We start from the raw sequence: 26,391 nt of genomic DNA, 5'->3' as shown, positions 1-26,391 counted from the left end.
CTGTGGTCACAGGCAGACTATGACTTCAACGGACTAAAAGACACAACAAGCTTAAACTCCTCCAGACTTTGAGTTCTGCTAATTGGTATTTGATTGATGGCTATGATCTTTATCGGTTTGTCTTCTACTTCTCACTAACAGGGATGACGGATGATGAGATCCTTCGGGGTGAAATGGTCTCGCAGCTGTGTATGAATGACCGTACACACAGCGCGCTGTTAGACCTTGTATCCTTCAATACAATGGTGTTAAAGAGAAATTATACTCGGTCATCCACGGCAATTTTGTTTTTCCTTAAGAGTGTTTTCTTAGATTCCTGAGAATCCCAACCCAAAGAGTGGTATTGTTCCGGGGAGTTGTAGTTTCGAGGAGATGCTCTCTGCTGTGGCTGACTTCAAAGCACCGGTGTTCGAGCCTGGAGGCTCCATGCAGCAGGGCATGTACACACCAAAAGGTAGATTTATTAACAGTCCATTGTAGCAAAGTAACCTGTTTGATGTCCCAGAAGTGTCTCGTGTTGGTTATGCTAGAACATCCTCTGGACACATCGTTTTGGGATGCCAATGTCCGTGTTGGAAACGTAACGCAAACGAAGAGAACAAGGATGTTTTTGAGCGGCGTTGTGCCGCACAGATGCCGAGGCTGAAGTAGCACACTGTAGTTCTTCCTCATACCAAGTACATCACTGTCCCGTCACAGTGAGAGTCACATTTTGCAGCTACGCCCCAGAGACAGAGAACATCAGTAACAACTGTGGGTGATTTTCACAATAGATAAATTCGTCCAAATGATAAAAATGAGCCCTGAAAGCTTTGAGCATTATGTCATCAGTCCTCAGCAGACCACTTGGGGGCAGCCTTACACCACTCGCATGGAGAAAGTGAATCAATGTCACTTCGTACCAGCGGTTACAAAACATTTCTCTCCCTTTTTCATAACCAGCGGAGGTGTGGGAGAAGGAGTTTGACCCCATCATGGTCGTTCTCAGAACGGTCTATCGGCGTGACGTCCAGTCAGCAATGGACAGATACTCTGCATTGTAAGTCAACACTGTTGTCATCCCTGACCAAAGCAACCTGCATCATGCTCTGTTCAGTGTCGTAGTGTCTCTCTCTCTCTCTCTCTCTCTCTCTCTCTCTCTCTCTCTCTCTCTCTCTCTCTCTCTCTCCTGCCCATGAGGGGACGTGATAAGAAAGGTCGGGTCTACCGGGTGCTCAAGTTGGTTCCAATTAGATGGCTGTCGAGAAAAATCAATATTTCAGTCTAAATTGTAATAGAATTGAGGAAATCTTTCTTGTTTTGATTGTGGTACAGACATCTCCCAAGACAAACGTGTCCACGGAGGTGAAGGAGACACCTTGGGGTTAATTTTCTTCATGGTCGTCGGAACGTGTGAAGACGCTAATTATAACGACGGGTCTCTCACTGAGAGCGCCTGTGTTTTGAAGTAGAAGTTGGGAAGATAACCTTTTTATAATGAGATTTTAGGCCTTTCTTTGGTATAGCTTTAAAGTAGTTAATTGTATTTCTCTAACATAGATTACATTTGGCTTTTCTAGGCCTTCTAAACCAGATGAAACAAAGGCATATTTCTCCTTGAAACATATTGATGCTGCCATTGCCACCTTCAGAGTCTGATACCAGCCTCATGTTGCTCATTCGCACTGTGTGAATATGATGGATTGCCTGTCAGGCTGGCCGTAGTTCTATATAACAATGATCCCATCATCGCTGATATAGTGAGCGACTGTGTTGCATAGACTAAAATCTTTTCTACAGTGAATTACTCTGAACAATGTAAGATGTCACTTCATTAAACTCTCTTTTCTTTCATCGTCTTACAACCATTCTGTTGAATGTAAGCTAGCTCACGCCCTTATGGGTTTCTGTGTGTTACTCGGTTATTCCTCTGATCATTCCTTTCTTGTTGGTTATGTCACCTAGCTTAAAACAGTCCGGCATGCACACCGGCAACCCATGGCCACCTTACAAGGAGAGGACCGCTCTGCATCCGTGTTACAAAGGCCTAATCAGGCTGTTGCACTGCAAGACGCTGCACATCGTGATATTCACTCTCCTGTACAAGGTGAACCTTTTTCTTTTTACGACTATTCATGTGATATAACACAGGGCTGATTTTGCATCTCAATGAACTCCTTGAGCTAAATTAGAAGTGCTTCTGTGCGGCATATTTAATTGGCGAGCCTGTAATATCACTTGGCAATGATACACAGGCGTAATGTAGAGAGAAAAGACGAGTATTAACTATTGTTTGGTCGTAACAACAGTGGTGAGGGGGATGATATTTGTCTGCTCTTAAGTATAAACCTCATTTTTCTAGATATGGATGGATCATTCAAACATGTCGGAGCATGTGCTGTGCATGGTGCTGTACCTGATCGAGCTGGGCTTGGACAACCAGGTTCAAGACAACAAGGAGGATGAGGTGAGTTACTGATTTCTGACTGACAACCCCGCTTCTCACTATCCAGACTTCTAGTGTCTTACCGGATCTTATGCTTCCAGGAGCCTTGCATTGAGGAGCACTGCCATGACAGCTGGTTCCCTGGCACAAACCTGCTCTCCAATCTGCATCACGTCATCAACTTTGTGAGGGTTCGTGTTCCTGAAACGGCCCCTGAAGTGAAGAGAGAGGCCCCTCCTAGCACCAGCACTGAAGCGTCTTCTTATGGCCAGGTAATGGGTAGCTCTGTGAGCTGAGCTTGATTACACTACCATTGGTTACAGTGTGACGTTGTCACTGTAATTAAAAACAACTGGCAGGTAAACCTCTGGTGACTATACTGACTGCCAGTTTGTTATTTACTGTATGGCTCCTCCCAGTACAAATGGCAGTGAATTAAACCAGCGGGTGGGCAAGAAAGCTGAACTTCTATATGCGCAACACGCAGACGTTTTTCTAAGGAGATCCAAACTAAAAGGCCAATGATTATTGGAGCACAATATAGATTCATTATTGCTTATTTCAAAATGTGCTGTAATGTCTTTCACAACTTTTAGAGGCTGTGAAAATATATAATTTGCTCCACCTGTTGCTGTTTGATTGTCAGCTGACGGGGACTAAACATTAGACCTGCTGCGTCATCTGCCTCTCGCACTTTCATTACATTCTAAGGAGTTTCACCGCCATTGCTGCTACGTCACAGGAAGCGGTTGGACAGTACAGAAAGGGATTTCTCCCAGCCAAGAAATTAGACTTGGAAGGGTAAACTCATTTTTTCCCCTTTCAGATTTTGGAGAGGTTCACATATCAGTCTTCACAGGAAAGTTTGGGGTCCCATCCCTTAAGGACTAATTTCTGGTCCAACGTCCCATTTTTCACCGACTTTTAAGATGGATAACCATAACATTTGGTACAAATATTCATGGTCCCTATGGGATACATCCTAGTTACTTTGGTGCTCCCCTTTCTTTTTCATGCTCAATGTTCGCACATTACATTTTGTCACATTTCCTTTGAGCTCGCTCTGCCATGCATATGGTTTATGTATCCTCTTTAGTTGTTTGTTTGGTCCCTTCATGTTCCTCTTTCATATCATTCCTATTGTTGTTGTTCGTTTTGCTGCACTTGCTCTACAGACCTCCAGACGTCTTTCAGGGAATTGGAGAGAGGTAGCTATCCATTTCTATAAATGGGCTGACGGCTTCGATGCCACCTGCAGCTGTGTTTGTCTACTTTTTTTTGTTATCGGAATTATGAAAGAATTTCTTTGCACTTTGTTTTGTGCTTTCCAAAGGAAGTCTGCCTTGCTGTGTGTGTAAAATGCTGCACTTCAGCAGTTTCCTTCCCTCCTGACTGCTGAAACTAATTACATGTGAGATGCAGGTTTGGGTAACCGCTTTTTAACCGCATGGCAGTATGATTGATGTTTCCTTGACTGGGCTGTATTATATATTTCTATTGAGCAGTGCAGCTCAGGTCCTTTCTGTCAGGTCAGGTCATGGCTGTCCTCCAGAAGGCGTGTGTGTGCCCATCACGATGACTTGAGTTCTCTGCAGGAATACGGTTGTTCTGGTTGCTATCGGCAAAGTTATTTGTGGTCAGCTAAAATCCTATAATGAGCGTTTCATTTTATGTGTATTGTGCTCGTCTGACTATGGTAATGAAGCGGCCCTCCAATCCATCAAAGTCCATCAGTGATGTCATTTTAGGAGATTGTGCTCAAAGACGCGGCATCCAGATGCAGGTGGAATAAAGGGATGATGCTCACAAGAGTTTTCTCTTTTTATCCGTCTGCATGTTTTGCTGATATGAAGTCGGCTTGATACTTGCAACGTTATGTCCTGTGATGAATTCTGTTAGCGTGGGACATCATTTATCTATGTGCCACATGTGTTTTACAGTGTGTCCGTATAGCGTTGATCATAGGGCATGGCATTAACACTGCCGTTCTCATGATGTTGTAAGGCGTTTCACACAAAAACATCTCTGCTGTTCTGTGCGTTTCCTAGAACCTGCGTGAAGCTCAGGTGTTCAGCCTCGTAGCGGAGCGGAGGAGGAAGTTCCAGGAGATCATCAACCGCAGCAACACCGAAGCCACCCAGGTTGTGAGGCCCAAGAGCTCCTCGACGCGCTGGGTCCCACCGGGCACACCCCCGCAGCTGGTGACGGAGATCCTGGAGATCCGGGAGAGCATGTTGTCCCTCCTCATCAAGCTCCACCAGAAGTTGTCGTCCAAGCAAAACTCCCTGTCCGAAACGTGGCTGGAGGACATGGACACGAGCCGCCACACTCACGGAGACGGCATCACGGCCATCGAGCGCATCCTCACCAAGGCGGCCGCGCGCAGCTGCCAGATCAAGCGTAGCATCCAGGACATTTGTGGAAAGGTGTGTCCTCCTGTGCCACCGAAGAAGAACAGTCCCGCTGACAAGAAAACCATGGATAAGGAAGAGAGGTAACATAATCGCACACAGCTCCATGCTGCATATTAATATCGCTCATTATTTCTTCGCTGTGGTTGAGAAACAAATATTCTTACCAGCAACGAGTGGCCGAAGCAGCAGCACAGATTATACTTATTTTTAAGCCAAATTTACTGAATTTAAATGTATTTGGGAAGACGTCAAAAGACCTTATTTTTTGTTTTTTTGTTTCTGACTCTCCTCTCCACATTCACCCACTAGTCCGTGTCTCCCATTTCCCTCCTCTAACGATGATGGAACGGCCTATAACCGTTTAATAATTGTCTGCTTTTGGGGGTCGGCTTCACCCCACAGACAAAAGGTAAAGTGCTGTTTCCAAGGCAACCGTCGGGCAGCAGTGCGGTCAGTGGCAGCGAGAAGCCGCCGCCGCCCATTCCTCACGCAGGCTGCTGGCGCCCCTGAAGCCATCGGTGAAGATTATTGAGCTGTGACGTTCCTGTCGGCATTTGTTTATGTCCTCTTATTAGGGACTTAATTTACAGTCCGCTCTCAGCCTGGAAGCCTGCAGAGCTACGGCTCAGCCCGCCGTATTAGTTCAATAATCAACCTTTCCAACTTTTACAACACGGCCTTGTTAAAAATCGGACACCTGCTGTGTGAATATAACGGCGTCCACTGCTACATGGAAGCATCTGTTGCACATGCTGCGGGGGAAATTATTGAATTCCTTTAAAAGAATATCACTAGGAGAATTTAACGGATGTAAAAGTTCTCTGCAGACACAGAGACGCCTCTAGTGTGTCATGAGTGTTGATTTAGAGGGATTCTTTTTGTATGACTCTGTACCTTGTTTTTGCGCCTTGTATGTAAATTAGTATTCAGTTGGTTTTGGACTCGAGTTAAACACTGCATATTCTTCTTTCAGACGTCAGAGAGCAAGAGAGAGACAACAGAAGCTGCTCGCTGAATTTGCCTCCAGACAGAAGAGTTTCATGGAAACAGCCATGGATGTTGGTAAGAAAGAGACTTGTTGCCTCAGTTTTGTGGTCTTAGAGCTTTAAACTATTAACACATCAGTCACTGAAAATATTCAGTTTGTAAAGAGGACCCTACCATGGCCGGATGCTCTGCAGAACAGGAACGCAGCAGCAGATGTGCTCCCACAGGCTTTACTTGGCACACTCACAGTAACTAGTTGTAAATCAAAGCGCAGTATTCACTCTACTGTCTCTAGCTTATTGCTGTTCAGCCCAACAGGCGAGCCAAGAATCGTGAATGTATTTTTTTTGAGTTACTAACTCGTCGTTGCATCGTTAACACGAGCGTAAATAAGGTGTGTGGTGAAGGTGCTTAACAATGGCACCTAAACTTCTCATTTGTGTCTAATCCAGTGAGTTTTAAAACATGCATATGATTCATTTTTACTTTATTTTGTTTATTAGTTTAGTTCTAGTGAAATTAACTCATTTCTCTGGGCGCTGTTTTATTAACTGCAGGCCTCCTCCTTCGTACAATTACGCAAACTAACTTCTAATCTGCACTTTGCACATATCCTGTTCTGGATATTGACGCCGTCAGGACCGAGTACAGCTGCAACAACCTCTATGATAGACCGTGCTTCTCATCCTGGGTTGGTTCTGAGGTGAACAGGACCTTATAACGCATAAAACACACAGCGACACTATTTAGTTTGAAGGACATCTTGCTACTGTAGCTTTAGAAGAACAGTGCAGTTGGCTGAAATAAACATTGCTATACGTTTTCATTGGGGCAAGGTGACAGTGGGCCGAGTCTCTGCAGGCCAGTGTTGGGTGGCCGTTGGCTGAGGGCACATAGGATCAAAGCGCTAATAGTGGTCTGGACTCCGAGGGCCCACCATGACACATCATTGTTAGTGAATGAATAATGGCTGCTGTGATCACGCGGACCATTCCGGCCGGACTGTATTGTGACCTCCTCTGCACACTTCCTGCTGAGCAGTAACTTTTACTTGCTTTACTTCAAACTCACTGCTCTCTTTGCGTCATGTACCGAAGTAAGATTTAAATGGGAAGATAACAAGTTAAATCAAGTGAATGTAAGATGTTTGCAGATTTTAAAAAACTATTTAAAATTATATTTAGGATATTAGGAACTTCTGTTCTAATGTTAATCTTATCTTAGCACGTTACTCCCCAGAGTAACGTGGACGCGCTAACTAGAAAGAGCTGTTGCAGTTGAATTAAAAAAAAAAAAAAAAAAAAAAAAAAAAAAAAAAAAATCATATTTCAGAGTGCCAGTGCCACACACCAAATTCCATTCACCTGTATTGTATTGGGGTGGAGGCAGAGATCTCAAAGGTGGATCTGTCTCAACCTGAACAAGTTATCCCAAACCGATCTGCAAGGAGACGGTCATCCTTTAACCTGAGCAACGGTCCTCGAGAACAGGCTGACAGAAGACAAATGACTCTATTAGCATACGATACCTTTTAAGAGAGTTCACAAATGTATACTGTAGGAAGCATAACACAGCAGCTCACCAACAGTTAGTGTGTCCTTGTTGCCTTACCTTTTCGTGGGGGTGGGGGGGGGGGGCCTCCGTTTTCTGGGATGTCCCGGGGCTAAAGCTGTGGTGTTGTTGACATCTAATGCATCTTTCATTTCCCCAGGAACACGGTGACCTCTCTTGAGAACATATTCTTCCAGAAAGCAATAAATCAATTTCCGACACAGCTAGACATTTGTCCCCAATATTTACTCCTCAGATTGAACACGGTTCTTAACATTTAGAAGTCATTTCACATGTTTAATTCCGAGTGCTGTGCCAATCATGCAGATATAGGGGTGGCCAGGAGTGAGTTTACGTCTGTTCCCAGTGTTGATCGATGTAACGTGCTACATTCTTCTTCCCTTGACTGCCTGTAGTGAGGAAACCACCCACAGGAATTATGAAACGCACCAAAATATCAGAGTCAGAAGTGTTTTCTTAGAATTGGTTATTTTCAGTGTAAATTAGAAAGGAGCAGTGTTGTGTAATTGAATGTGGCGTTGGCCTGGTATGTGGCCTTTCAGACCACATTACCTCTCGAGTGTTTTTCACACCGTTGGATGCTTTAATGCTTACAGATCATTGAATAACTTCTCAGTTTCCCCTCAAAATTGTTTTCCCATGATTTAGTAATAATTTTATTCAGCTGTTGCAGTTTATCCCGTTTTCACGTTATAACCTTTGAACATTTTTAAGGAGAAGCTTTTGCGACCTTAGGATTTGTACTTGTGTGTGCTAGAATCCCCTGACACTGAGGCAGCCATGGACCTGGGAGGGTCTGAAGTGATGGAGTCTGAGGTTCTGTATGACTGCGTGATCTGTGGCCAAAGCGGACCGTCCACCGAGGATAGACCCACCGGCCTGGTAGTTCTCCTCCAAGCATCCTCAGGTACAGCATCTCCCAGCATCCTCTCCTTTCATTCTCACATGGTGAAATTAATAACCTACACAGGACACATGCCTTTACTGGAGTACAACCTAAACAACCACCCATGACCTTTTTTTTTTTTTTTTTTTTTAAACCTCTGTTTGCAATCTTGCCTTTTAAACCAAAACTCTTAATGGCGGCACCTTTGATGAGGATGTCTTTATTTATAGGTGGGTTAACTGTTGTTTTGATTGACTCATTTATCATTCATGTTGCTCACTTGTACATGGAGCATATCATTATAGAAGGTTCACTCTTTTCCATTCATGTGGACAGAGGATCACTCGCTGGCATCCAAATAAATGGTATGTCTGATTAGTAATTAGTCACCTTAAACGGTTCAGAAGACCTGAACGTCAGAAAACTCATAAAATCTGCCACCAGTGACCAACAGTGGGTCCGTAGCAGCATACGATTACATCGTCCTTTTTGGTGACCAGACATCATCATTTATTTAGATTTCATTGTGATTGTGTCCGATTTATCAGTTATTGTTCACACTGAAAGGCAGGCTACTGAAAGGTAACAGTAAAGCATACCGCAGGGCAGAAACAATAAGTCGACTGATGGAAGGTAAATGAACAATGATCAATTCATTGTTTCAAGTTATTTATCAACATGTAGAAATCCCAGACATTCACTGGATCCAGCTTTTCAGTTTTCACAGCTGCTGCTTTGTGAAGATTGATTGTTTTATATTATTGTTAATTGAATATCTTTGACTGTCGGTCTCTAAACGCTTCGCTCAACTAGAGACTGTAGACAATCTCTCTGGTAGCATCGCTAAAACTGTGGAAACAACTATAGTTAAAAAATAAAAAACTGCATATCAGAACCAATCCAAAGTCCTTAGGGCAACCCTTCATATCTGGGTGGTGACATGATGAAGTCATGTGCTTTTAAACACGGTCGTACCAGAGACTCTTGTTGCTACAGCTGCTCCGCTAACGTGCTAATGGACACACAAACACACAAAGGTTTGTTAGCAGCCGTTCTAGCAACAACTTTACATTTAGTGATCCCTAGATGATTGGTAGGCGGAAGTATCTCACAAGACTATGTTTAGGTTGGTGAGCAGGATGAAAAGAATTTATTATTTTTCTGAAATTTTAATGATCAATAAATAAATAATCCATCTTGTAATGACAATCCCAATCCTTGACCTTTTTTTTAAAATACATATACTGAATAAATTAGACCGATTTATCATCATCACATCATAATTCATAACTGACATCTGTGATTGTCTTTCAGTGCTCGGACACCGCTGCCAAAGCAAAGAGGCTAAGAAGCTACCGACTAGTGACGAAGAGCACATCTACGCTGCGGACACGTGCGGAGTGGCTCATGATGTCCGGCTCACGCTCATGCAAAGCTTCTTCAAAGACGTACGTGTCTCAGAAAATATTGGCAGCTTTATGCCGGAGAGGAATAGGCTGAATGTACATTTGTGTGTGTGTGTTAAATAACGGCTGAAGCAGCTCTTATAACAGTCTTTCATCCTGGATTTCTTGAGCTGTGCATCAGCTGACGTCCCTTTAAGAGACTGAAGGATGTCAGATGGTCCTTTTTTATAGAATGCATTTCTTAAATGCTAGTGGTAGTTACATTATAGGGCAGCTAACACGCAACATCCCTTTAAAGACAGTATTGTGTGTGACAAACGGTAGAATACAAATTCATATACCAGTAGGCAGCAAACTAATTCAAAAGTCATCACTAAAAAGTTTCACTGAAAATTGCTTCGACCGAGCTGCTTTCATTTGTTTCTCATTGTGTATCGATTAGCTTGCAATACAAGTCCAAAGCAAAAAATGATGACACAAGTTGAATTGGATTTGATGTAATAAAAAGTCTAATTGGCCGTTAAAGGATGCTCGCGTGAACATACCTCATCAATAGTGTTCGTCTTAGGTAGGTAATTCAAACTTTAAAAAAATCTATTTATTTATCAGCACCTCAATATAAACAAAAGGTCCACGAGGTTGAATGTTTGAAGACGTATTTGCATGCTCTAATTGACGTGATTTTTCTTATGTGACTGCAGAGCTCTTGTCTGCAGTCTGTGTCGATAGGTTGGGACGGGGGCGTCTACGTTCAGACCTGTGGACACACTCTGCATATCGATTGCCACAAGTCATACATGGAGTCTCTGAGGGTGAGAGAGAACCCGACCTTATGAAATGATTCGTCATCTCATTACAGTAGTTGTTTGACAGAAAATTGATCAATGACAATTGATTAATTATTGAAGTCATGAGTCAAGTGAATATACCAAACTGATTAGAGCTACTTACATATGGGAGGTTTCTTACTCATCTGTTTGTTATGATCAAAAATTGAATACCTTGTTCAGTCCTGCGTTTCCTGTTCAAATTTTAAGTTTAGATTGCGACGGTCACATTTAACTTCCCTGTGTCTTTTACAGAATGACCAGGTCCTCCAGGGTTTCTCCGTTGACAAGGGTGAGTTTACGTGCCCGCTGTGTCGACAGTTTGCCAACAGTGTTCTTCCCTGCCGCCCCGGGCGGGGCACAGAGGCTGGTGCCTGGCACACGCCCACAAACAAGAAGACGTTTGTGCTTGTCAAGGAGGTGCAAGATCTTCAGGAGAAACTTGGGCCTTTCACGGTAAGTTTTACAATAAGTACCCCGTATTTTAACTGTACTGTCCACTCATTACCAAGAAGTGGCAACATACGACTGTGATTGTGATTACGAGAAACAATCTGCCTATTTCAAATTGTCGGGTGTGTTGACTTTTGATGCAGATGGAAACAGGACTGTTCTATACATGATTGAATGCTACTGTGTGCAGTGTCTTTTGTGAGGCAGAAAGTTATTACATGTTGATGCTATAAGCTAATTTTATTGAATATCCTAAACTGCCTATGGAGGGGATAAAGAACAAGGAAAGGAAGGAAGGAAGGAAGGAAGGATAAAGTGTGACTCGTTCCCTGCTATTGGATATGTTTGATAACACTCAGTTTGACACTACAAGAAGGTTGTGGACGTAGCTCTAATTCAGTGTCTGTCTCCTACATAATGCATTTTCTTGTGCCAGTAAGTACAAATGTTTCAATGTATTCAAGAAATGTTTTTGACTTTATTTTCATTTTTCTGTATTTTAGACAGAATCCAACTTGAGTAAAGAGATGGAGCTGGTTATCAAAGACATCAAGAACACCACCCAGAAGAAGTACATGGACTACGGCAAGAACCCCGGCTCCCCCGACAATGATTTCCTCTTCATGTACTCTGTGGCAAGGTGAGGACAGAGTTTCACTGAGTGTACATGGGACTCAGCTCATGGAAGGATCAGAAACAGTTTTATTGCCAAGTAGGTGTGCACATACTCAGAATGTGTCTTTGTGTTTTGGTGCATAACAATAAAGACGGTGGAAAAAGTCAAGATATGAAACAATATAACAAATACGTAAATGTATATCTCGGTACCCTTCTTAACAAGGATTATGTAGATTTTACACTAAATGTAATTCACAACTTCTTATTCTTGGAGGTGATGATGTGCATGTAATCACTCAAGTGAGGTTATGTATTTCATAAAATCCAGTTACATAGAGACTGATTAATTCCACGCACCTGAAGTTTATCAAAGAACACCCGGACGTGGTCATATTGGGTTGTCTCTTAGCGAGTCTTCCTCTTTGTGCACCACCTCACACAGTTTCACACACATCTGACTGTCGAGACCAGCGGGCCGAATGTCTGCTCCTCGGCTTCTCTCTTTAATGCCACTTCCTCGGCTTGAATAACAATGATCGGCCGAGCGAGAAGACAGTAGGCTCCTCTCTCATCGTCACATTCTTGCTTTGTTAGCATATTAATCCAGAGAGGTGCCTTGACATTGAACTGAAATTCAATACGGCAGTTGTCGCCCAGCACTCGCACTAAATATATTGATCGCTTTGCATTTCAAACTCGTCCGGTGGTCTGTGAAGGTGTCGTCTTTTCTTCATACTACCGCTGCGTCGGTCCTGGAAGTGTTGCAAGAACGGCACCCGTCTGAAGTAGCATTAGCCGCTCTGTCGTTACAGGCCGCAGTAAAATGGTATTGACTCTTGCTCTATCTTCACTCATTAGGCCTGACTTGAGTATGGATTTAGTTATTATAAACAGCTGATCTTTTAAGTGGTCCTTCACACAGCTCTTTTATATTACATTTTTGTGGAGCGTCTTGGGGTGAGCCTAAGACACATACTGTAAAAGGCCAGAAACATGATCTTGAAAACCAATTACAGTCCTTTCTCAGGTATATGTATCTTCTCAACAAGCTAGTCTCAGATCAGAGAATTGACTGGCCTTCAGTTCACCTCGGGGTCTCTCACTTCTCACCCCTCCCATTCCAAAAACTCTGCCCTTCCAGGAGCACAACCATCAAGACCTTTTTGCCCACCCAACGCTGTGGTTCCCTCAGCCCTCCGCCCTGAACAGAAAGATCCCCTAAGTGTGTCTGGGAGCCTGTTGGCGCTCTGAAGTTCAATGAACAGCGCAAATTGCCTGAGGAGTGGAAAATTCCTTTGTCACAGGGGCACTCTTATCAGCAAAAGCCAGATGGAGCTTCACCGTGGCTGCATTATCTATGTGAAATTGCTTTTTTTTCTCCCAGGAAACCCGAGGATTTGCCCCCGCCTCCCTGGCCCATAGAAAAAAATGGCCGTTGGCGAGATGAAAACAGGCCCAGATCAGTCTTATTTTAATAATACCTATCGGCTTCCTCCATCTATGTACTTTGTGAGAGCTTTTAGTTTATTTTTTCACTGTTTTGGTGTTGGGGAATTAAGATTCAGGAGTGAAATGTGTTAGGATATGCATGGGAAATGCACATTGGGGATTATGCATGAACTGTGGTTGGAACAGCTTTTATGCTAATGGTTCAGCTTGTGTAAAATCAGTCTGGGGAAAGCTGTCATTTACTTGATACGGAATTGCTGCTTCAAAACAGGCGCAGCAAATGGCTCGACTAGGCAGCGTCTTTCATCTTCCTTATCAAACTGGTAAAAATGTCAGGCTACGTAACCAAACGCTGAATATGATGACACTCAGCCATTTATAGCAATACCTCCATCTACTCTCTCTCTCTCTCTCTCTCTCTCTCTCTCACTCACTCACTCACTCACGCACGTGCACACACTCTGCTTTAATGGCTGTCTGGGGTGAACGTGGGTTCTAAACTCTCCCTGGGCGGGCTAGTGTTTGAACCCCACCTTTACTGATCAGCAACTGTACGACATGAACTGTGCAAACATGTGGAAATCTTTTTGACATGGGGTTAGTGATTGGCAAATGATCACTTTAAGCTAAAGTATACTTTTTTTTAGAGGTATACGTGACAATTATGGTAGGGTTGGTTTGTCTGTGTGTGTGTGTGTGTATTTTACATGTATGCACTTGTGGAACTGTTGTCCTAACACAAGTCATGGCTCTGTCTCCTCAGGACCAACCTGGAGTTGGAACTTGTGCACCGGGGAGGAAATTTGTGTTCTGGAGGGGCCAGTGCATCCGCCAAACGCTCGTGTCTCAGTGAGTAGCTACTGTTAAACCTCTTCATCTTTCATATCTCACAATACATTCCCTCCTCTGAGTCTTATGTGTTTGCTAATATGCAATGTGTTAAGTCTGATGTGTTGGTTCAAGGGAAATACCTTTTTTTTTGGTCCCTTTTTTTAAATTCCTGCAGATGTTTGACTGTTTTAACTTTTCTGTTAGTTTTCACTGCTGTTTGGCTAAAATGGTATTTTAATGCTGTGCTATGTCAGATGTTTAGGTTGACGATTTAAAGTGGCGTGTTCTCGCGGGTGGCTGCATCATTTCCCATGAGCCTCTGCGTAATAACGTGTCTTGACTGGAGCTCAAACTTTTTATTCTGTGTAACCGCTGAACCATAAAAAGAAACAAACAAATGGTAGATTAGCAACGGCAGGCAAGGATAGATGCTGTCCCAGGTGAGCTGTTGGCAGCTAAATGAAGCAGTCAAATGGGTCAAGTGCTGTTTTAGTTGATTGTGTCACAGTTGACAAGGGCATGTGCCAAACATCAGCCACTACCAAAATGTACTATATTGACGACGTATTCAATATTTGTGGATATGAACGCGTCAGAAATAAGTTTGTCGTACAAACTACACCCCATTTTGTGTTTGTTTAATTATCCTGCCAGAGTTTGGGGGCTGCTGCACTGAAATGGCCTGTCATCCTTGAGTGGCTGAAAAGAGATTTCACATTGGAGGCTTGCCATTTCTGAGCTACACTAACCACGTAGCCATGCTGACGGCCAAATTTACTCAGTTGCAGTACATTAGGGTTCGCTCTTCTTAGGCAAATGGATTTGAAGGGAAAACGGCAGACGTGTGCTAACTGAGAGCTCATGGGGCTCCTAAGCCTGTTTCCCCAGAAGGCACTGTTTCAGTTCCACTGATGAGGATACGATGGACCGCGGGGCAAGCTGCCTGCAATTCCCTTGAAATGGGCTAAATCCACTCTGGAGAGTCAGCCTCCAAATGGCACGTCCTTGGTTTACTTAACTGCAAACATTTGAATTAATCTCGGGGAGTCTGTGGCTGCTACTGTGTGGGGAGTTAAAGGGCATGTTGAACACGTTGGTCTCAGTACTTGGTGAGTGCTGACAGCTGTATTTGTATTATTTAACCCCCTTAGTTGTTGTGTGGTTGATAAGATGTTACACGTAGACCACTGTATGATCATATGCCCCGAGAGGACCCATGCAGTCGTCAAATACCTGCCAGAGAAAGTGAACAAACACCTGAATGCAGTTTTATCATTGCAAACTCATCTATGCTGGCAATGGGAATCTATTTATAGCATAAAACAGGCTATTTTAATTGGCTTGGCAAACAAACCGAGCCGTAGTGAGGAGGACAAATGGGATGCAACAAAGGACACGTTTGCGTTCCTCGTGTCGTGTCTTTGTTTGCCTGTGGAGGGCAGTGTTGCTCCAGGTATCGACCGCTCACAAAAGTCAAATTGCAGAGCTGATTATTTGAAGCACTTCGCTGCATTACAGCATCCTAATTCCCTGTAAAACAAAATCAAATAGGATTAGTGTTGCTTATTGAAAAGGAGTTGGTTTAGTGGAGCCGGTTCATATGGGATTTATATCTATCGCTCTTATGCTCTTTTATTTCTGTCTTTTAGAGGACTTGGATTCAGTTCATAATAAGAATACATTGGTTCATTTTTTAATAAGAAAGACAAGAACATGTTTTCACTTTGGATTGTTTTTATTACTTAACATCTAAAACGACTTCCTGCCTTCTGCCCATGTTTGCTGTGATGTCATAGATCTTGGTACTTGTAACAGGTTTGCTCTGGACAAAGACAATGGAGGCTGTGAAATGTCCTGCTGTTAAAAGCTAGTGTTTACACAAGAGATTGTGTGTGTGCGCAGGGGGTCTCTCCTCATGTTCCATTAGTTTCACAATGAACAGGTGTGACCTGACCAAAGAGTTGCTCAAGGCTATCGAGCGCTACCATGTATCCATCTGGCCTGACCTGGTTTCTATCTGAGCCAAACCATTAGCCTGCAGTCGGTTCACGTCAGCTGCTTCCATCATTTGATCAGCGCTGGTTGCTGGTGGAGCGTGACAATGGACACTGAGATAAACAGACACGTTCTGGGTTTGTTCCTGTCAGACCTTGTCAGGAACGTGAACAATGATATGTTTTGGTGTTTTTTTCCTTCTTTTTTTTGCAGATCAGCTGTTCCATGTGCTGGCCATGCACATGCGTCTGTACAGCATCGATTCAGCCTACAACCCCTGGACTAAGCTGACTCAGGTTTTACAAGCCCGAGAGGCAGAGTGAGTGACTTCCTCTATAAAGAACCTCTGCTAACAGAAGATCTATAGATCTGTTCATGCGTTTGTCATACCCTCTCCCCAGTCTCTAATGTCCCCTCACACTTTCCTTCCTCACATAAACATGCAATCAAAGAGGCACTTTGTCCGCTCTCTAAACGCCACCATTTCGTCCTGCCCCCCCCCCCCCCCCAAACAGCCCTTTCCTCCACACAAAGAGGAGCTAAAAACAGCAAAGGGACCATTTGTGGTTTCCATAGATACCAATAATTGCTGCATCTGGCAAATTACCGGGCATCTCCGCAGAGAGCCAAACGACCCCGTCAAATGCACTGTACTGAGAACAACCGCAGCACAACACCACCGCCACCATACCAGCACGGCATCTCGGCTCCCAGCTGTCCACCGTAGCATCGACGGAAACCCGTATTTAACAAAACACAAAAGACACGGTTTCTACCTCGCACGCTTCTTCTTTTTCTGTCTTGAATCCCTGCTGTATGTCGGCACATGTTTCTTGCACAAATGTGTTGGGTTGTCAGGATTGATGGTGTGAGAAAAGAAACCATCTCCTACCAGCACTTAACAATACAAGATGAGCTTGAGCAACCTTTCCTCCCTGTTAGTGTTGTAAGACAGCTTCTGTTACTATTGAAGTGCTCACAGCCATACAGGATGCTCAGAGGAGCCATTTGCTGTTTAAAAATACTCTGATAGGGTTTCAGGAGGCAGCGCTGTCACTGACACCCTGAGGCAGTCGACCGGATCTCGCCTAGTTAAATAGGACAAAGAGAAATGTTCCTATATGGATCCAAACATTGCTCCAGCCTTATTTCTGTTGGATAAACCAACGAGGTATGTATCAAGGTTTTCTTACAGTGTGCAAATATAGTTTGTGTGCGGTGGTGTTAGCAGGGTTGAACACGCTGTCCTCTCAGGCTTTCCTCCAATGCACAGTGGAATTAACTGGTGAGTGCTTTGGTAATGGAAGAGTATTATTCTTTTACTGCAGTTCCTCTCATTCAAAGCCCCCCGAGGCCTTTCTAGAGTAGAGTAGAGTGGAGATTGGAGCCTCACTAAATTGTCAACAGAACAATTTAAATGGAGAGGGCACACAATGCGAACATGTAACCAGGGCTGCATTAAGGAAGTTGTTTGGGGAATGCAAGGAACGGGCGTTTTCATACAATGCATTTAAGCAAATTTAAAATGCCAAGACCTTTGCTCGCATACCTTTTTTAAAAGTCCTTTTCAGACGAGCAATACATCGCCGCCTTCATCAGGAATTTAAAGTGATGGCTTTTTAGGATTCAGACATGAACGTTTCTTTGATCACACAATGGGACATTCACAGAAAGAGACGATGCTCACACGATGTTTGAGAGAGAGAGACGGAGTCAACCGACATGTTATATTATCACATTAACGTAACGAGGTGCATGTCTGAAAGGGGCTTGTGTGAAAAGTAGCACAGCCAATACTAACCATATTTACAATGTGTAATAAAGAGAGAACTTGTATTTCACAATTTGTGTGGCCTTATTGGTTTTATTTATGAATAAATGCGTGTATTTCTTGTTTCTGTCCCCATCACAATAGCCATTTGACTGATTGAAAGCTCTTTTGTATTGTTTTGCAGTGGCTTTGAAGACGAGAGGCCCGAGGTCCCCATGCTGTTTCGGGACATCCCGTCCCTCCTGATTATCTTTGTGCTAACAATGCCACAGCCTCTGCGGAAAGGTACGCTTGCTATGTCTGCATCACGACGCTACGAGAGAGCAGGGAGCGTCTCGGCGGCTGCTCCACAAGGGCAGCCCCATTATCTGTAGTAATCAGCGCTGAGTGCTGGAAAGAAGCATTTCACGTCTCTTATCTGTGCTCCTGTTGCCGTTATTTGGCCGTGAGGATCAGAGAGACGTGACCCTGGTGATGGGAGGGCTGCACCTCCTTCGTGTGCCCTTCATCTATGGCTTGTCGCCTCATCTCCTCCATGTTGGTACTTCACTAGAAAAGGCGGAGGGCCACCCCGAAAGACCTGCTCCAAACGCACTGAGGTCTCTTTAAACGAGAGAAGTGTCGCAGCAGGACAGATCATTTCATTGATGACTGAAATAGTTTGACCGATGGAGCGAGGACGATTTGGATTTGGAATAATTGGTAAAAGTGACTTAAATGGAAAGTGTAGCTTTGGGTTGAAACAAAGGATTGTTTGTTTGTGGTGTTTCACAGCACGTAGCATATCATTGTTACAGGCTCTCTCTCTTTTTTTATTTTTTGAGAAATAGAGCGGTTGAGGTCCTTTGCACTTAATTGCTACGAAGGGATGGCCTCCTTTTCTTAGTTCCACCTTTTTAATTGTGTGTACTTAGAGTTGTCGTGAGCAGAACAGTGGAGCTGTCAGTAGCTCTTTGCTGTAGAAGACAACAAATGGCTCTTTGTGTACTTTTAAGCCAAACTTAAATATCCTTCAGCCTACATTTTCCACCTGAAACGCTCTGCTAATTATCCTGCACTTATCCACTGTTCAGTGAGGCTCTCTATGCAAGACTGTGAAATACAAAGACCCTGTGAATAGCTGCCAGCCTTCTTTTTTTTTTTTTTTTTTTTTTTTTTTCATGCTTTTAAAATTCACACATTGAAGTAATGTTTTGCGTTAATCCACAATCCATTAAATCATCTGTGTAAATTGTGCTTCTCCACTTCTGTGTTTGGTTCCACGTGTCTTGGTCTGTATAATCAGTGCCACCTTCTCTCCCTGTGTAGAGCACTTCACCTGTGTGGTGAAGATGCTGTACAACCTGCAGTTCACCCAGGCTCTGGCTGCACTCTCAACCAAGTTCAGCCCGGAAGAACGGCAGGCCTGGAGCACATCTGGAGCACTCAAGAAGGTAAACGTGAGCTCACGTGAGCCTCATTCATAATGACATGCTGGTGCGAAAACGTATTCCCCTTATTACTCCAGTAAAAAGAAAATGTTCTTATAAGAAGGCAGTTTCAACCCTGCTGGTCAACATTTTCAAAGGGTGTTAAAAGTCTACTTGTATCTATAACGGTAAATCCTTGCGTATGACTTAGTATTGAGATGAATCGAGCCCCTTTCGGTTTAATTTACGTGAGTTCCACTGTCGATCCTCATTATCTTGAAAAGTGCGATTGCTGGAGAGCGTTGCATTAATTGGCTATCCGTCTTCAGTCTATTAAATCTGTGTTAGTGAGTAGCTGACTTGAATGTCAAAAGACAAATGGCTGGAACCCTCTTTAGGGTGTTTCCATCCATAATGGAGGTTTGGATTCGTATCTTCCGACTGCATTGTCATCAACAGTAGTCCCGGCATTCACAAGCTGCCATTAAGATGGATTTCAAATCCACAATGAGGACGGCATCCATATTTGGTGGAACGCCGTTGTAATTAAATTGGAAGTAGTTAAAGAAGATGCGGTCTGAACAAAGGTCAGAGCCTGGAGGGAGGAAATCCATCGACTTGAAATTCCTCGCCTATAAATCTATGACAAAGTACAGCAGACGAGATAAGACCGCTGTTTTATATTCTACCACCTCCAGCCTGATAAATGCACGCAGCCTTTCCTCCATATAACATACTCGCCAAAACCGCTTTATTGTTATCAGAACACACATTCGGTAATGTCTCCGCCACTTATCAGATATTATATTGTGAGGACAGAATGATTGTCCTCTGCTTATTCTGCATAAGTCATTATACAAGTGACGCATTCTGATTTCCAATATATATTGTGATATGTGACATTCTTCTACTTAAAAACTAACAATAGATTGATAAGTCTATGCCCATTTTATTTCTTCTGTGTGTTTTTGTCCTTGGTTAAGGGTCATGCGCTTGTATTATTCATTTTTTGGAATCCCTGCAGGCTTTGATAAATGTTGTCTGCAAGAAACAGCAGGTATCCATCCATCTGTGACATCATTCAAAGGGGCGACTCAATGAATGAGTGGCGTATGCCTTATGAAGGGCTAATTTAGACCGCTGATATTTGTCATGGCTTCATCAGTTTGAGTCCACGTTAATACCTCATTCTGCAGGTGAACCAGAGTTCTTCCATCCTCCTCCTCCTGCAGACGGAAGGCTTTCTTTCTGACATAGATAAGCGTTGGGAGCGACTGCAACAAAATACTTTGGTTTAACGTTCTCCCCTCGATTTAAGATCAAACCCGAAATGCATATATTGAAGTGTAAATCTTTTTAAATGTTTGATTTCATATCGTCAATGCTTTTATTTTCTGCCACAGAACGTCGCAAATGCCGAGACGACGTTCGAAGCGCTGCTCAGTCACGTTATCGGTGAGCTCTCTGAGGACAAGAGTGTCTACAAGGTGAAAACTGAAGAGACGTCAATGGTGAGGCACTAAAATGACTGTTACGTGCTTCAGAACGTAACTGCCTTCAAGGTGGTGCTCCCTATCCCCTCATTCTTGTCTTTGCTCTTTTTCATTTTCTTTGAAACAATGAAATGGCCATTACCATGACAAACGGGGGTCTAATGTCTCCACTAATCTCCAGGGGAGATATATATCACGGTGTTATCAGCAGGCTGTTGGCTGGTTATTGATCAAGTGCTGCTGTTATTTCCCTCCCCAGCTGAGCTCCAGTGTGTGGTCTCCACAGTCTATCGAGTTCAGCCTTCAGCAGTTCTGTCTGCCCTTCTTGCGGCTCTCGTGCCTCCTGCAGCATCACCTCTACGGAGACAACCTAACTGGCTGCCCGGTATGTTTTACAATACAAATCATGCAACCTGCTGAAGCTTACCCTACCGTTGTATCCTTGCAGCAAGAACGGTCAATAGTTCTACTCATCATGATTCAAAGGTGTGGGTGAAAGCAAAGAGAGTGTGACCTCACCAGCTGCTTTCTTTTTGTGTTTGTGTCCTCAGGAGGAGGAGGAGTTCGTGTCCTTGGCTGTGTGTTTGGAGCTCTTACCCTCGGCCCCTCAGCCTTCCAACATCGTGCACAGTGCCTGGTGTCTGAATTGGGCGGTCAGCGCCTTTGGCTTGGTGACACAGTGGTGCACTGAGGTCACAGGGCTCACTCGGATGCAGGCAGAGCAGTCATTGGTATGTGTGTGAATTTCAGACCAGAGAATATATATTTATATATATATATGTATACTGTAGTTCTGCCCTTTTAACAAACTAACGCCAGTTCCCAGTGGATTTCATTGTGCTGTGTGGGTTTGAATTCAGAAAATCTCAGCATGTAGTCGAATGAGAATTTGAGCTCTTGGAGTTTTCAAAGAAAGTGTGAATACTCTCTCTATGCAATTAACTATTCAAACCATGTATTTAGAACTTGATGCCCTGTGAACGATTCATGTGCCTCAAGTGCTATTGACACTTTGAAATGAGTTTCAACCTTGGTTGATAAGGTCCATGGCTGTTAAGAGTCTCTGAGGAGAACGACTGGCATAACTAGCCATGTGTCTTATTCCCCTCGTCCGCCAGTATTTCAGTATCCTTGTTGTTCATCATTTTGTGAAAATGTAGAGTGTCTTGCATGTCAATTAAGGTTGCCAATACTTAACAAAGGATGTTATTTATTATTACATCTTAGAGCCGAAGGACGTCATAAAAAGTTGGTAAATAAATTTTTATTCGGGCTGACGGCAAGAAAATGCTTTAGAGGATGTCTCTCTTGTGAGCAGCCGGTATCTTTATTTGAGAGTTTGGGGTTTGACGATAAAATGTATTGACTGCAGTGCGCAGTATATTTCTGGCCTGATTTCAGTATATTTGACGTACTTCTGTATTTCTTCTCCTCTGAAGACATTGCTTGTCCAGGAACCTCAGTGGACAGCCCCCCGCCTTCTCCAGCTGCCCGACAACTACAATATCATCTTCCAGTACTATCACAGGAAGGCCTGCACCGCCTGCAAGAAGGTGCCAAAAGACCCCGCCCTCTGCCTCGTTTGTGGCGCCTTCGTCTGTCTCAAAGGCGTGTGCTGCAAACAGCAGGGTATCTGTGAATGTGTGTTGGTAAGTTCCTCGGTGCTTCAAAATCACGGCCAACACAACCTAATTTACAGGTTTAACAAATTCCTAAATGTTATACCTCATTGCAAAATTAATTTACATATCTGTTAGACAGTGTCGTGATGGTTTTTAATAATTTCTTCTGACAGCACTCCCAACATTGTGGCGCAGCTACAGGCATCTTTCTACTGATTAATGCCTCAGTCATCATCATCATCCGTGGACATCGTTTCTGCCTGTGGGGTTCTGTTTACCTTGATGCCCACGGAGAGGAGGACCGCGATTTACGGTACGGCTCATCTCTCTCACACACACACACACACACACACACACACAGTGTTATGCAGTTCACTTCATACAGGTAGACCGTTTTCATAATTCTGTACCGTTCTTTGTGCATTGCATTGTGGGACAATATTTATTATAACATCATGATTACAAACAGAACAGTGAAGTACAAACACACAGTTTTCTCAAAATCTTCTTCGAATTAGGATCTAGTCTGAAATTGGGGCACATTTCTTTTTTTAAATATGTGTTGCTGCAAATATAACCCAGTTCTCACACTTGTTTCCCCCCCTCTGGCTTTTCTCCAGCCGTGGCAAGCCTCTCTTCTTATGTGAGGAGAGGTATCGAGTGTTGGAGCAGCAGTGGGGTTCACACACCTTCGATCACATCAATAAGCGTTGGGGGCCTCACTATAATGGACTCTAAGATCTTCCAAAGTCCACTGAAAACAGCAACCCGTGACGGAGAAGTTTTTTTTTTTTTTTTTTTTTTTTTTCTCTGGCTTATGTGTCTGCCTCGATCAAGATATTCGAGGACTCTTAAAGTGATAAACACAAACATCCCAGTGAGGGTATTGCTGTCACAGCCTTGGTTTATGTGAAGTTTGGTGTACAATCATACCTAAAGATTAACACGTGTGTGTGTGTGTGTGTGTGTGTGTGTTTAAGTGATTTTTTTTCTTTTTGTGTGGTTTTCAACAGGGAAAAACAGAATTCGGTAAGATCAAAGTGAAAAGCACAACTTTGCCCAGAAATTCAATTGGTGTGGAACATATTCATTCGGGTTAAAAATAAAAAAAAATCAAGTGCTGATTGTCCCTGCAAAGTTTGATTACTTTTTGCACCATTTACGATGACGTTAAATGCATATCCCTTTTTATTTATCGAAATGTGCTCTGCTGTGCTGGCATGAGTTTCGGGCTCCTGACGAGTGTAGCGATGTTATTGCAATGTGCACTCATTATCTGCAGACATGCGAGGGTAGGCAGGACAAGTCCACCCATCAACACACGAGAGTTTTTTTTGCAAACAAGCAAAGGCTCTTTTTATGGGTCTAGTTGCAATCCATCCTCAGGAATTTCTTTTGTGTTTGCTGTTTAAAATACGTTTTTAGATATTTAAATAAATGCTGCTGCTCATTGTTCAAGTAAGTAATTTTAACTTTTGTGAAAATTATTATTTTTTTTTTCTACGGTTGTGCTTTGAGTTTATGGAAGATGGCTTGGAATGTTGACTCAAACTCACTTTAATGTTTAAGGGAGGTCTGCGGTCACCTCACTGCGCTCACTACAGATCTCGGTGTCCCGCCCCATCGCGCAGCGCTTTCTCTTCCTGGTTGGTTCTGAAGAAGAAACTCTAACACAGCTAAAGCTACAAACCTGTCTATGAATGATCTTGTCATCACGCCACAAGTCAAAAGAATTTAAGTAGCATACATTCTTAAGAGAAAAAAAGTCATTGCACCGATATGGTGTCCTGCTGCGCTGGCAAAACTGAACACCACGACAGCAGAAATGTTTTATTGGCTTCTGTCAAAAGTTTTCTCCAGAAACTCTTGTGAAATTCAGTGACATTCAAGTTGCTTTTGAGAAGAAATGTCAATACTCTTCACCCGTCTGTGATGACAAAATACGTTTTTCCCTTTTTATGCTCTTGATTGTCGAGTCCTAGCTGCAGTACGGAGCGTTTATTGTGATGACTATCCCCTTACTCATGCGTCATCCATAGTTGCATTCCAACATAACAAGATTATCAGATTTGAGTACACTGTGCATGACGTCCTTTTTAAAGCCACCATTCGTTAAGTTAGCTACTTGATTTCTTTTGATTATCTTTTTTTATTTCTTGAAGAGAGGAAATTGATCCAGCTGTGCCTGCAACGTAGTGTTTTTTGAGTGATAAACAGCACGCTGCTGATATCAATGACGTCTGATTTTTAAATGCTCGGCCACATTGTGCGGCATCGAGGGATCTTTAAGGAACAAGTTAACGCTTGAAAAACCTTCCTCTTGAATTCATGCATTCTGCTTTTGTGTTTACCGAGTTTCTCCTCTCTTCTTTATTTTTGCAGTACCCATTTTGTAAATGACCGCAACCAAATAGCCAATGAGTAATGGGTGTAAATTGTAACTGAAAGCTCTTGTGTGTTCTCCTGTATGAATGAGGAGAGAATACAGTACATTACTGTAGGTGCTGACTCAAACTTTCTGAGTTTGACCAGAAAGTATGACTTGGGACATTTAATGCAAAATGTAACATATGTGAATAAAATATAAACACACTGATTTCTGTCTCTTTTTGTTTTCTGTTGCCAATTTTTCTTTATCTACACATGACTGTTAAGAATCATTTCTTCGGTGTAATTTCTGTGAAATCTGACTGACATGAGTACTAGACAGACAAGAGGGAAAACAGGATTTCATGCCACTGCCATCATCTTCGCTGCATAAAGCTCAAATATTACGTTCTGTAATGACCTTTCTCTGGTCGCAATCCGCTGTAGTGAGGAAATGTGGCTGGTTGGATACAGACATCCACCTCCAAACTGTCCACCAGGGGTCTCAGTTCACTGGAGCTCATCAGATTATAACATCCGCAGAGGAATCCTGTGACCTTTGTGAAAGTATAATGTGACTTTATACAAGAATACAGCTTGTTTCCCAAAGCTGCTAGATATTTAAATGCAACTGAGCAGATGCATCAGTACACACTCCTGAGATCACTGAATTATGTTCAGTGTATGATAGTTGTAAGTGGGTTGGTCTTTTTCAGAGAAAACAGCAGGAAAGATAAAATAAAACTCGGAAGAAATCAAAATGATTCAGAGGTGACTGTACTGTGGATTTCTGAATAAACAGTTTATCCAACTGGCCGTTTCAGAGCACCAGAAAGACCTTTCAATGCCACGTGACTGAGCACTTTGAGGAAAATTGGGTCGAAGTTTCATAAACAAGGGAGGCCCTCTGGTTAATGAGCAATGGCCGCACAAAGCCTCTCTTTTCTGCCAACTAGGCTGAAAGAAAAACAAAAAATCTAGTATTGACCAGCTGAGGAATTGTATCCGGGTGGAACCACCGAGAATGTGTGACAATGTTCCTGCAGAGAGATGCTGGTGCTGGAGGTAGTGCTGCTGCTGCGAGCATCACTGGACATTTCCTCAGGTAGGTACACTGCCGCCCCACACACACCATCAATAGACTATTGAAGTTGATATTGGTCAGCTCAGAGCTTCCGGTGCTGCAGAACAACATGCTCAGATGTCTATACTGTTAATAATTAAAATCCCCTCGCTCAGTAAACAGGGAAATCAGTTCGGACATGTTGCTATGGACGGTAAGCTGCACGTATAGACTTGTTGGTTAAAGCCAGTAACAGTAAGGTTTGTGTACAACTGTCTACAGCGTTGGCTGCGTTGACCCCCGATACACAAAGATGGATACAAGACTGAGCAGTAATCCGCTGATGTGTGAACCACTTTCCCCTGTCTTGCAGATTTTAGAGATGGAAATACGGAGGCTGCGTACTCAAGGTAGGAGTCGTTTTCTCATCATGCAGAACATGCACTGGCCTACACTGTCAACTGGATTACTTTAATGATGGTGCTATACTTCACCTACAGGCTTTACTTTGCAAAAATATGCATACAGTGGTGTTCATCAACAGTATGAACTGCTTTGTTTTACAAATCCAACTTTTAAAAACCTCAACAAATAGTTGCAAACCAGAAATGAGAAAGAAAATACGCATTGGTCTGGAGGGTCACAAACGTATGACAGTATTTAACAATTGCTTTGGCTCAGTTTTTCCCGATACAGGATATCATTTCATTTGCAAAACTGAAGACAAAATGCCATCCTTCTAAAGTAATATTGCCCTCAAAATCTCAGGTAGCACACAAAATGAAAACATCTGTATCAAATAT

The 26,391-nt window shown here is 43.1% G+C and overlaps 1 protein-coding gene across 3 annotated transcripts in view; it reads left to right on the top strand.

Annotated features, from left to right (window-relative positions):
* The window catches only part of ubr3 (ubiquitin protein ligase E3 component n-recognin 3), a 30,916-nt gene extending 6,162 nt beyond the window's left edge, over positions 1 to 24,754 (top strand). Inside the window, exons 17-40 of one of the 3 annotated variants that reach the window (XM_076107863.1) lie at positions 142 to 227; positions 313 to 454; positions 943 to 1,039; positions 1,945 to 2,086; positions 2,342 to 2,446; positions 2,527 to 2,697; positions 3,601 to 3,633; positions 4,474 to 4,919; positions 5,813 to 5,901; positions 8,156 to 8,305; positions 9,599 to 9,732; positions 10,392 to 10,502; positions 10,773 to 10,973; positions 11,474 to 11,610; positions 13,801 to 13,886; positions 16,077 to 16,182; positions 17,819 to 17,919; positions 18,943 to 19,067; positions 20,447 to 20,554; positions 20,796 to 20,921; positions 21,088 to 21,267; positions 21,976 to 22,185; positions 22,332 to 22,471; positions 22,779 to 24,754. In XM_076107863.1, coding sequence (XP_075963978.1) covers positions 142 to 227; positions 313 to 454; positions 943 to 1,039; positions 1,945 to 2,086; positions 2,342 to 2,446; positions 2,527 to 2,697; positions 3,601 to 3,633; positions 4,474 to 4,919; positions 5,813 to 5,901; positions 8,156 to 8,305; positions 9,599 to 9,732; positions 10,392 to 10,502; positions 10,773 to 10,973; positions 11,474 to 11,610; positions 13,801 to 13,886; positions 16,077 to 16,182; positions 17,819 to 17,919; positions 18,943 to 19,067; positions 20,447 to 20,554; positions 20,796 to 20,921; positions 21,088 to 21,267; positions 21,976 to 22,185; positions 22,332 to 22,471; positions 22,779 to 22,896 — 3,344 coding nt within the window. In that variant the 3' untranslated portion in view covers positions 22,897 to 24,754. Of the gene's footprint in view, positions 1 to 141; positions 228 to 312; positions 455 to 942; positions 1,040 to 1,944; positions 2,087 to 2,341; positions 2,447 to 2,526; positions 2,698 to 3,600; positions 3,634 to 4,473; positions 4,920 to 5,812; positions 5,902 to 8,155; positions 8,306 to 9,598; positions 9,733 to 10,391; positions 10,503 to 10,772; positions 10,974 to 11,473; positions 11,611 to 13,800; positions 13,887 to 16,076; positions 16,183 to 16,896; positions 17,035 to 17,818; positions 17,920 to 18,942; positions 19,068 to 20,446; positions 20,555 to 20,795; positions 20,922 to 21,087; positions 21,268 to 21,975; positions 22,186 to 22,331; positions 22,472 to 22,778 lie in introns of those variants that run through there. The other 2 variants (XM_076107872.1, XR_012959025.1) reach the window with 2 other exon arrangements.
* The last annotated feature ends 1,637 nt before the right edge of the window (positions 24,755 to 26,391 follow it).

This window comes from Anarhichas minor, unplaced genomic scaffold (assembly GCF_050575085.1).
Source record: "Anarhichas minor isolate MPS153535 unplaced genomic scaffold, ASM5057508v1 ptg000004l, whole genome shotgun sequence".
Lineage (NCBI taxonomy): Eukaryota > Metazoa > Chordata > Actinopteri > Perciformes > Anarhichadidae > Anarhichas > Anarhichas minor.
Note: the sequence above shows the minus strand (reverse complement) of the source record. Positions and strands in the feature narration are given on the sequence as shown.